At 40.3% G+C, this 12,625-nt stretch overlaps 1 protein-coding gene across 3 annotated transcripts in view; it reads right to left on the reverse strand.

The window, feature by feature from the left end:
- Positions 1-12,625, reverse strand: part of mmel1 (membrane metallo-endopeptidase-like 1) — a 131,332-nt gene that overhangs the window by 27,525 nt on the left and 91,182 nt on the right. For all 3 annotated transcript variants that reach the window (XM_073032139.1, XM_073032138.1, XM_073032137.1), the window contains exons 13-14: positions 3,025-3,153; positions 1,953-2,051 (exon numbers count right to left, since the gene is read on the reverse strand). In XM_073032139.1, coding sequence (XP_072888240.1) covers positions 1,953-2,051; positions 3,025-3,153 — 228 coding nt within the window. The remainder of the gene's footprint in view (positions 1-1,952; positions 2,052-3,024; positions 3,154-12,625) is intronic.

Raw genomic sequence — 12,625 nt, forward strand, 5'->3', positions numbered from 1 at the left:
TACAAATATAAAGAGAGGTTAAAATAAGCACCTGGACAATGTTTCTCCCCAACCACATTCTCATACCCCGAAATGGATTTTTCCAATGGTTCCATGCAGAGTCTGGAATTGTGCAATTACCTTCAGCACTCTGGACCAAGATTCTCGGTATCTACCTGTAGACAACACGACTGGTAGATTCTGTGGTGTGCCAGAAATCCGATTGGGAGGTGATATTTATTTCACTGCTACCCAGATGACACATGTACTTACCACTGAAAAGTGACACTGACCAAAGCTCACCTTATTTGTCACGTGTCTATCAAAAGATACAGTGAAAGGCATCGTCTGCATCAACGACCATCACAGCCCTAAGATGTGCTGGAGGAAGCCCACAAGTGTTGCCGTGCTTCCGGCACCAACGTAGCACGCCCACAACTTACTAACCATGGCCCGTACGTCTTTTGGAATGTGGGAGGAAGCCGGAGCACCTGGCCGAAATCCACGCTGTCATGCAGAGAACGTGCAAACTCCTTACAGGCAGAGGCAGGAATTGAACCCAGATCTTCTGATTGCTCGCTCTGTAAAGTGTTGCACTGACCACCATGCTACCATGCTGCCCAGTTCCGGCATTATTGCCTGGGCTAAGCTCTTTCACAGTGTTGCTGGGGAATTAGTTCTTGTTGCCGTGGGAATGAGCATACTGGCATTCCCAGCACATTCGTGTTTTCAGAGCTTTATACCAGCCTGAGTCACGCTAAGGTGAATATAATACTTACCTTTAATCACTCTAACCTGTTTTCTCTGACATACTGCCCTACACTACTCCCTTCAACATCCATGATCTCCCTCTGCTATTCAAGCCCTCAAACTTTGGATACACCTCCTAATGGATCGAATCAATATTTCACCCCCATCAGCCCCTTATCAGACTGCTGATCACCACGTCCTGGTAAAGATTGTCGAACCCACCACCTAGGTCTCACCAGACTGACGCCCGACACTCCACCGTCAGTTTTTTGCTTGATTGTAGACTTGCCCTGACCTACATATCAAATTTAAACGATAATCGGGCGCACAATCCCTGACGCCCCCCCCCCCTTCAAACACAGCCAGCACAAAGTTCTGATAGCGCACCTCTTCTCAAGTATGACAGCTCCAGGGTGGCCATTAGCTGAGGCAGTATCCACCATGGGAACTTCATCTGAGAACAACAAATCTCACTACCTGAAGGCTTGATTGCCTGAAGAACTGGAAATTCCCAAGATTCAATGCTTCTAACAGTAGACTGATCAAAAACCGAAGAAAAATAGCTCATCCTGGCTAACTTTTCTCCATTCTTTTCAATGGACAAATGTTGCGACTGCTGCACTACTTGGGTTAAAGTAACAGGGGATTATTTTGGGACTGTACGTTGACACAGTAGCATATTCAATGGTTCCATTTACTATCAGAGAATGTATACGGCACACAATCTGAAATTCTTACTCTTCACAGACATCCACGAAACAGAAGAAAACCCCAAAGGATGAATGACAGGAAAGCATTAGAACCCCAAAGCCCCCCACCTCACTCCCAAGCACAAGCAGCAGCAAAGCATCAACCTTCCTCCCAGTTGTTCCAGCAGGAAGCAACAGCGCCCACAACCCCCCAAACAAGCAACAGCAGAGCCTCCAGAGGGAGACCATGATCTGTAGACCAACAAAACTAGTGTTCACCCGACAATTCAACATATTGTATTGTGCAGTTGTTAAAATCTCCATGACTTTGGCCTCAGGATTACGTTTTGTTCTGCTGTGAATAAAGGTCGAATGAATTGAAATCCTTGAGGTACCATCACTCTTCAACCAACACAAATCTATTCACTATTTCAGTGAATGGAAAATTCTTCTAAATTTATACCTTACACCCAATAGTCACCCAATAGAGGTTTTTTTTGTGGGAAATTGAAGCTATAATTAACAAACACTGACCTTCTCTTGTGCCTTCTGCTTGGAAACTGGATCCATCCATTCCAGCTCATCCAGTGTTTCAATAAACACTTCCCTGATTTTATCAATTAAATCCTTTACCTGAGGAAGAGTAATTTGTTCAGTAAGCAATGCGAATAATGAGCAACACAATCTGTGGCATAATAATCATCAAATGAATAAGCTGTTTAATTGTCAACCGAGGCTGATTTGGTAGCTCACTTATCTCTGGGTCAGAATGATATGAGTTGAGCATTCACTTTGAGCACAAAATCCAGAACGACCTACCACGGCAGCTCTTGCGGTAGATGGTAACCTTTAGATAATTGCTCACGTGGAGGCTTCAATCTGAAACATTAACTTTCTGTTTCTGTCTTACATGGAGGCCCTGTTTATTTTGGAGGAATGTTATAAATGCCTTAGTAGGATTAAAAACAACATCAAAAAGGATCAAAAATGTCCAAGACATGATGGAATGTATCCTGTGATCCAAAGGGGAAAATTGTGGGGGCTCAGAGAAATCTTCAAATCATCTTTGGCCATGGCAGAAGTGCCAGATGACAGTGGACAGTGAATGTTTTCTTTCCTTTTTCAGGAATGACACCCACGTGACCAATTAACCCTCTAACCCTCATGTCTTTGGAATGTGGGAGGAAACCTACATGATCACGGAGGAGAAGATGCAAACTCCTTACAGCCAGCAGTGGAATTGAACCCAGGTTGCTGGTGCTGTTATAGTATTATGCTAACCTTTTGTATGAGCACTTGAAACATCATGGTTATGGGCCGACTACTAGGATATTGGAATAATACAGGTGGATACTTAATGGTCAGTGTGGACATGGTGTACTGAATGTTCTGTTTCTCTGCTGTATTTCTCCATGGTTCTATCTCAACACTATTTGAAAAAGTGCAGGAGTTATTTCCAGTTTCTTAACCACACACCTTCCTCAACTAATGGCCATCAAGAATGGGAAGATATGATGAGGTTTTTTTTTTATTGGCACTGAACTGAAGAACATCTTTCCCACTGGTCTACATTAGAATTGCAGGCATTGCTTGACGTGTTACTCACCATTTTCTTACTGTCACCATTAAACGCCTCCCTGACATAGAGAGCTCCCACTGCGTTCCTCATGTTGAAGTTGGTGTACCTCGCACATTCTCGCCAACGAGCATCTTCCACGGTGGTACCATACAATGCCTGTGGTAATTAACATTAATTAAGAAGAACATAACTGTTGTATTCATAAAAAATGATCACTGTAATTATAAATGGTTGAATGTAATAAGTTACTGCAAAAATTTATAAACACAAAGCATTAAGGTTAGATAGTCAATCTCATCTAACTTACTTATAGTGACCAGTAAAATTATACCAACAAATATGAAATGTAAATGCCATCCTTGTGCATGTAAGGCACTGAAGTGATTTCAGACTACAGAATATTATGAGCTTAGATCCTTTACAAATATTATACAGAGCTCATTTCAATAAAATACTGGGAGATGGCAGCACTGTCAGAGATTATTTATAGATGAGGTCTTAAAAAAAAGCAATGTTTATAGGTCAGAATTAAAGGCCATATGCCTATAATATAAAGGAGCAGAATTAGGCCATTTGGCCCATTGAGTTTGCTCTGCCAATCTATCATGGCTGATCTACTTCCCCCTCACCCCATCTCTTGCCTTCTCCCTGTAACCATTCATGCTTTGACTAATCAAGAATCTATCAACCTCTACCTTAAATACACCCAATGAATTGGTCTCTACAGCTGCCTATGGCATAGGATTCCACAGATTTACCACTCTCTGGCTGAAGCAATTCCTCCTCATCTCTGTTCTAAATGGATGTCCCTCTATTCTTAGGCTGTGTCCTCAGGTCCTAGACTACCCCACCATAGGAAGCATCCTCTCCACATTCACTCTATTGAGGCCTTTCAACATTCAGTAGGTTTCAATGAGGTCACCCCTTATTCTTCTGAATTCCAGTGACTACAGGCCCAGAATCATCAATTGGTCCTCACATGGTAACCCTTTCATTCCTGGAATCACTGAATTTCCCATGAACCCCTTCCAATGTCAGCACATTCTTTCTTAGATAAGGGGCCCAAAACTTCTCACAGTACAGCAAGTGAGGCATCACCAGTATCTTATAAAGCCTCAACATTAGATCCTTGTTTTGCTATTTTAGTCCTCTCAAAATGAATGCCAACATCACATTTGTCTTCCTCACCACTAACTCAACCTGCAAATAAACCTTTTGGGAATCATGCACAAGGACTCCCAAATCCTTTTGTACCTCAGATTTTTGAATTTTCTCTCCATTTAGTTTCTTCCTTTAATTTCTTCCACCAAAGTGCATGACCATTCACTTCCTGGCACTGTATTCCATCTGCCATTTTTTTGCTCATTCTCCTAATCTCTCAGCCTCCCTCCTTCCTTAACACAAACTGCTCCTTAACCTTTCTTTGTATCATCCACAAACTTTGCTACAAAGCCATCAATTCTGTCATCCAGTCATTGAGAGATAACATAAAATGAAGCAGTCCCAACACAGACCCTTGAGGAACACCATTAGACATTGGCAGCCAATTAAAAAGGCTCAATTTATTCCCACTCTTTGCTTCCTGCCAATCAGCCAATGGTCGACCCATGCTAGTGTCTTTCCTATAATACCACGGGCTCTTAATTTGTTAAGCAGCCTTATGTGTTGCACCTTGTCAAGGGCCTTCTAAACACCCAAATACACAACATCCATCAATTCTCTTTGTTACCCTGCTTGTTATTGCTTCAAAGAATTCCAACAGATATGTTAGTTAAGATTTTCCCTTAAAGAAACCACGTTGACTTCAGCGTACTTTATCACGTGCCTCCAAGTCCCCTAAAACCACATCCCTAACAATTGACTTCAACACCTTCCCAAGCATGGAAGTCAGACTAACCGGCCTGCAATTTCCTTTCTTTTGCCTCTCTCCCTTCTTGGAGTGACATTAGCAATTTTCCAGTCCTCTGGAATCATGCCAGAATATATTGATTCTTGAGAGATCATTACTAATGTCTCTGTAATCTCTTCAGCCACCTCTTTTAGAACTGTGGGGTGTAGATCATCTGATCCACATGATTTATCCACCTTCATAACTTTAGATAGATAGATAGATAGATAGATACTTTATTCATCCCCATGGGGAAATTCAGCTTTTTTTCCAATGTCCCATACACTTGTTGTAGCAAAACTAATTACATACAATACTTAACACAATACTTTAAGTTTTCCAAGCCCCTTCTCCGTAGTAATGGTAACTTTACTTACTTCTGCTTCCTGACACTCTCGAAATTCCGGCATACTGCTACTGCCTTCCACAATGAAGACTAATGCAAAATACTTATTCAGTTTGTCCATCTTTTCCTTGTCCCCCATTGCTACCTCTTCAGCATTATTTTCAGTAGTCCAGTATCTACTCTCATATCTTTTACTCTTTATATATCTGAAGAAACATTTGATATCCTCTTTGATAATTTTAGCTAGCTTACCTTCATATTACGTTTTCCTTTTAATGACAGTTTTAGTTGCCTTCTGTTGGTTTTTGAAAGCTTCCAAACCCTCAAACTTGCCAGTAATTTTTACTCTGACATGTGCTCTCTCTTTGGCTTTGACTTCCTTGTTAGACAATCCTGTCTTTAGAATACTTCTTATTTGGGATATAGCTATCCTCTGCTGGCCAAATTGCTTCCAGAAGTTACAGCTTTGTCTGCTCTGCCACCATCATTGCCAATGCTCTCTTCCAATCAATTCTGGCCATCTCCTCTCTCATCCCTTTACTCCACCATAGTACTGATACATCTGACTTTAGTTTCACTTTCTCAGATTGCAGGGTGAATTTGATCATATCATGATTACCTCCCTAAGGGTTCTTTTACCTTAAGCTCTCTAATCAATTCTGGTTCATTGCGCAACACCCAATCCAGAATAGTTGATCCTCTAGTGGGCTCAACCACGAGCTGCTTTGAAAAGCCATCTCAAAGGCACTCTAGAAATACCTCCTCCTGGAATACAGTACCAACCTGATTTTTCCAATCTACCTGCATATTGAAATCCCCCATAACTATTGTAATATTGCCCTTTTGGCATGCATTTTCTAACTCTTTTTGTAATTTGTAGCCCTCGTCTTTGCTGCTGTTTGGGGGTCTGTATATAACTCCCATCAAGGTCATTTTACCCTTGCAGTTTCTGATCTCTACCCACAAGGATTATATACCTTCCAATCCTATGTCACCTCTTTCTAAGGATTTGATTTCATTTTCTTACCAACAGAGCCAACCCCCCTCTGCCTACCTGCCTGTTCTTTCGATACAACCTTGGATGTTAAGCTCTCAAATATAATTTTCCTCAGTCACTCATTGCTGCTTGAAAGAATTCCACTTTAAAGCTTTATTTACAAACTTTCTGAATGCCAGTCTGTTCATCATTTGTAGCTGTGAAATATTCCTGTTGGGAGCTACACTTGGCAGTGTTTGGGGTTGTTACAATAAGATAAGATTCAGTTACGAAAAGTTGGAGAAAAGGCGTCTGAAACTTACTCCAAGAAACTATCCATGGTTAAGGCATCATGATAGTTGAAAATTAAGACTTAGAAGAAATGAAAAATGGCAAACGTGGATACAAAAACCTTAGCAGAAGCAATAAACTTAACTATGAAAATTAAACAAAAATGCAGATGTTATAATTTTCTTTAGGAAAAGGTTGAACAAGTTAGGTCTTTATTCTTTGGAGCATAGGTTGAGGGGGGACTTGATAGAGGTAATTAAAATTACGAGGGGGATAGATAGAGTTGATGGGGATAGGCTTTTTCCATTGAGAGTAGAGGAGATTCAAACAAGAGGACATGAGTTGAGAGTTAAGGGGCAAAAGTTTAGGGGTAGCACAAGGGAGAACTTCTTTACTCGGAGAGTGGTAGCTGTGTGGAACGAGCTTCCAGCAGAAGGGGTAGAGGCAGGTTCGATTTTGTCATGTAAAAAAAAAATTGGATAGGTATATGGACAGGAAAGGAATGGAGGGTTATGGGCTGAGTGCAGGTAGGTGGGACTAGGTGAGAGTAAGCGTTCGGCATGGACTAGAAGGGTCGAGATGGCCTGTTTACGTGCTGTAATTGTTATATGGTTAATATATGGGTCGGCACAACATCGAGGGTCGAAGGGCCTGTACTGCACTGTAGTATTCTAGTGTCTAGTGTAAATCTACAATAAATGCAGAAAATGTTGGAAATACTCTGCAGGTCAGTCCCCAACTATGGGAAGAGAAGAAGAGTTAATGTTGCAGGTTAACTGATGATTAATTAACAATGAACGCAGAAAATACTGTATATACTGTACTCAGCAGGACAGTCCGCATCTGTGGGAAGAAAAAAAAGTCAACATTTCTGGTTGGAGTGATTGGTTCTGATAATAGTTTTCTGACCTGAAATGTTGATTCTGTTTCTCTTTCTACAGTTGTGCTGGCCTGCTGAGTATTTCCAGAATTTTCTGTTGATCTAGAGGGTAAGAAGTCAACAGAGGCCCTAGGAAACAATGGAATGGAGAAAGAAACAGGAATGGAAAAGGACAAGGATGGAAGGGAGTTAAATTTGGTGCAGAAAATTATATCAGAAGGGTAGAGACAAGATGTATTAGGAAGGGCACAGAACTGAAAAGACTTTCTCAGAAGCTTGAAGGGGAACTGCCATGGTCAAAGCACTGGAGGTGGAGCAAATCGATCTGGCCAGCATGGGAACACACAGCTCATAGGTGAGGTCTCTGCCACATTCTGCCTTTTGTTTACAGATTCTCAACAATGTGCTTGTTAAGCTCTCTGAGCTGTGGGTGACATTCAAAGCTTATACAGGCTGTCAAAAACATATACTGGACTCTGAGACCATGGAAATGATAATGGGCATAAATTTACTTGGCTCTAGATTTAGAATGCTCCTTCGGTGCCTTGCTTACATCTAGACCGAGGAAGTAGTACCTAAAAATCTAATGAAGCCACAAGATCCCTCATTACAAGTGTAAAATCCCTCAGAATTATAGTTTCTTAAAATACAAAAAACCTACTGACTCAAAAGGGTAAGACTGTGTACCTGATTCCAATTGCAGCTTTTACTGTGCTGATTTGACAAAGGATTATAGCCAAAAATTACAGCTTTCATCACGTTTTACAACTCCACAGATGCTGCCTGATATACTGCAGTTCTTACTCTGTTACTAAGGCAATCGAGTTAATTAAAATCACAGCAAAGTTCAGCATAGTGATATTATGATGTTTCCAATCCCATTATTTATTCATTGGATACGTTCAACAAAGAAATAAACAACTCACTTTCCTCTGGGGGCTTGTGTTTTTTAATAAGTTATAATGCTGAGGGATTTTCATTTATTTTTCGAGATACAGCATGGAATAGGCCTTTCCGGCCCTTCGAGTCTCGTTGCCCAGCAATCCCCCGATTTAACCCTAGCCTAACCACAGGACAATTTACAGCAACCAATGAACCTATGAACTGGTACATTTTTAGATTGTGGGAGGAAACCGGAGCACCCAGAGGAAACTCACACAGTCATGGGGAGAACATACAAACCCCTTATAGACAGCGGTGGGAATTGAACCTGGGTCGCCTGTACTGTAAAGTGCTGTGCTAATCACTACATTACCATGCCATTATTTTACAAGAGTATATAAACAGCACCATATATAGCATTATCAGATAGTAAATATAGCAGAAAGATTTCTTTTGGTGTGTATTACCAGTGAGGGTGGCAAATGTATCCTTTTCATGAATACTTCAGTAATTTATTGCTCAGTACACACTTCTTGCTGGACAGAACCCATGGGGACAGAGGCAGCATGGTTTTGGCAAAACCTAAACTGAATGTTGCTCAGCAGCTAATAACTAAATGCCTTTTAACAGCATTAATTACAACACCTTCCTTCACAGTTGATAATTAATAAAATTCTGATTATCAAAATTTTACAACAAATGCAAGAGTATCAAGCCAATTGTATCTGTGCTGGTTAAAAGATTGATCCAATCTTATTAATTCAAGATTTAAGATTGTTTAATGTCTTTTCCTATACACAAATGTAAAGGCAAATGAAATAATCGTTACTCAGACCCGATGTAGCACAAAAAAAATACAAAAGATAAAAAACACATTAAATATAAATACATAAAATAGCTTACATAGATAGATTGCAAGATGACTGAAGGAAATAATAAAGTAGTGGTGGAGGTAGTGGGTGAATAGATTAAGTACTGTTATACTTGCCCTTGTTTAAAACCCACATCTATAAACAGTGAGTAAGCTAGACAAGGTGCAGAAAAGAGTAACACACACACAAAATGCTGGAGGTACTCAGCAGGTCAGGCAGCATCCATGGAGAGAAATAAACTGACGTCATCTTGGGCTGAGACCCTTCATCCGGTCTGGAAAGGAAGGGGACAGAAGCCAGAACAAAGTGGTAGAGTGCTGTGGTAGGGCCTTGATTGGAAGTATCAAGTGTTTTCTCCCCTTCATAGATGCTGCCTTAATTGCTGAGATCCTCCAGCATTTTGTGTGCGTTGCTCAAGATCTCCAGCATCTGCAGAATCTCTTGATTTGTCGCAGTGTCTTTTGTGTTTGTCACAAAGATATTGCCTGCATTGGAGACCTTGAGTCAAAAAGAGAGATAGGTTAGATCCATTTTCCTTGAAGCAGAGGAGGTAAGAGGCAACATGACATTGGTGCAAAACATTATGAGAGGCATAGACAGAGCAGGCAGCCAGCGATGTAGCAGTATCACCAGGAAACCTAATATACCTTCAGCCCTGGTGAAGACACAGTTTGACTATGGAAACCATTAAATCCCATTGTCTAGTATAATTTTCAAAATTCTACCTGAAAGCACTCCAGTAAAACAAAATGTGACTGATTTATGGTCGATTGTGAATGAATAAGGGAAGCAACTGAAAGGAACTCCACAAAGAGAAAATGTGCAGATGCTGGAAGTCAAAGTAACACACACAAAATGCTGGAGGAACTCAGCAGGCCAAGCAACATTTTTGGAAAAGAGTAAACAGTCAGTGTTTCACCTGTCCTGATGAAGAGTTTCAGCCCAAAATGTCAACTGTTTACTCTTTTCCACTGATGCTGCCTGGCCTGCTGAGTTCCTCCAGTACTTTGTGTGAAAGGAACTTCACTTACCCCATCATTGAAATGTTCCCACAACCAATGGACTCACGTTCAAGGACTCTTCATCTCATGTTCTTGATATTTATCTCTTATTTATTTATTATTATTATTTCTTTCTTTTTTTACTTGCACAGTTTGTTGCTTTTTGCACTCTGGTTGAATGCCCAAGTTAGTGTGGTCTTTCATTGATTCTGTTATGGTTACTATTCTATGGATTTATTGAATATGCCTGAAGACAATGAATCTCAGGGTTGTATATGGTGGCATATACGTACTTAGATAATACATTTGTTTTGAACTTTGAATTGTTAGAGGAGTTACAAGTGACTATGGCTTCTAATTAAGATTATACTCTTGGACTCTAAATCAAATTAGTCAGTCTTTCAGGTGACTAGGAGGAGACAACGGAATCAAAGAAGGGAACTTAAAATACAGCAGAATGGAATGTGTAAGCAAGCTAGGATATGACTGATGAATATTAATGGAAGCAGCATGTAGTAAGAGAATAGAAAAAGAGCTTTACAAATGGTAAAATGCAATAAGTAAGGAATTGAAATAGACTGAAGCTCTCCAGCACAATTCAATTTTCAACATGTTGAAGCAGTACAGGATGTTAATTGACAATGCCAATTTCTTGTCAGTTGTACAACCAAGACAGTGCTTGTAGTGATTAATGCGTAGATTACATCTTGAACAACTATGTCCATCTCCAACAGGAATGAACTATATGGCTAATATTTTACATCAAAAGTTATGAGGGGAAAAATAAAATATTATGTCCTGGAAAGGATGCATTGAAAAAATATTACATGAAAATCAATGGATATCAGAAATGAAAGTTGAAAATTCTGGAAACACCAAACAGACCAGGTAGCTTTAAAGATAAATCTTGACATCTTCTCTCTTTCTGCAGATGCTGCCTGGCCTGCTGAGTACTCCCAGCAATTTTTGTATCGTCTACATACTACTATTCCTGCAACTCCACACTGACAACGTGGAAGTGAGATTAATGGAGAATGTGTGGAGCAGGTTAAGACCTACAAGTATCTGGGAGTACAGTTAGACGAGAAGCTAGACTGGACTGCCAACACAGATGCCTTGTGCAGGAAGGCACAGAGTCGACTGTACTTCCTAAGAAGGTTGGCGTCATTCAATGTCTGTAGTGAGATGCTGAAGATGTTCTATAGGTCAGTTGTGGAGAGCGCCCTCTTCTTTGTGGTGGCGTGTTGGGGAGGAAGCATTAAGAAGAGGGACGCCTCACGTCTTAATAAGCTGGTAAGGAAGGCGGGCTCTGTCGTGGGCAAAGTACTGGAGAGTTTAACATCGGTAGCTGAGCGAAGGGCGCTGAGTAGGCTACGGTCAATTATGGATAACTCTGAACATCCTCTACATAGCACCATCCAGAGACAGAGAAGCAGTTTCAGCGACAGGTTACTATCGATGCAATGCTCCTCAGACAGGATGAAGAGGTCAATACTCCCCAATGCCATTAGGCTTTACAATTCTACCGCCAGGACTTAAGAACTTTTTAAAAGCTATTATTAATGCTTTTTGAGATAGTGATTTAGATGCATATCATATTTTTTACTGAGTTAAGTATTGTATGTAATTAGTTTTGCTACAACAAGTGTATGGGACATTGGAAAAAAGTTGAATTTCCCCATGGGGATGAATAAAGTATCTATCTATCTATCTATCATACTGGGTGGGAGCAACAACTGAACTAAAGGTCCATTTTCTCCGTCTCTTGTATTCAACCCTGTTCTGCACTTTGACCAACTCCAAAAACCATATGGGTAGACTGAGAAATCCAATTATTTAAAGCTGCATGCTTGAACAGAGCACACATACATTTCAATTAACTGATCTGTGGATAGAGAAAAGCAGCTGAACAGGTAAATAAATCCAGTGATGAATGAGAACGAAAGATAGAATGAAAAAAAACTATCATTTACTAATTATATGACCTCCGCTTATTTTGCAGAATTAATACGGTACAGGGAGGGGGGAGAGGTTAGCATTAAATGTTAATAAATTACATTTATAAATTAAACAGTCTCAAGGATTAAAACTAGGACCTCATTTTGTGCTTAGGAAAATGCTCTAATTATTATAAATAGTTGAGGAACAACAGATTGCCACTTTTGTAAGGGAGTGGTGTGCAATTCTTGGTTTTAAATTTCTTTTACTGTGAATAAATATTCTTGAGCCTGGTTGTTGGTTATCCTCTTGTAAGTTGGCTTACTGACGGTTGTGGGGTAGGAACAGGACTCACACCACAAGGTCCAAGAACAGTTACTACCCCACACAATCAGGCCCTCCAACTAAAGAGGATAACCACACTCTGTTGCCCATCCATTGAGATGTTCCCACAACCAATAATCTCACTTTAAGGACCCTTCATCTTGTTATCTCATGTTCTCATTATTTATTGCTATTTATTTATATTTGCATTTGCACAGTTTGTTGTCTTC

This window comes from Hemitrygon akajei, chromosome 29 (assembly GCF_048418815.1).
Source record: "Hemitrygon akajei chromosome 29, sHemAka1.3, whole genome shotgun sequence".
Classification (NCBI taxonomy): Eukaryota; Metazoa; Chordata; class Chondrichthyes; order Myliobatiformes; family Dasyatidae; genus Hemitrygon; species Hemitrygon akajei.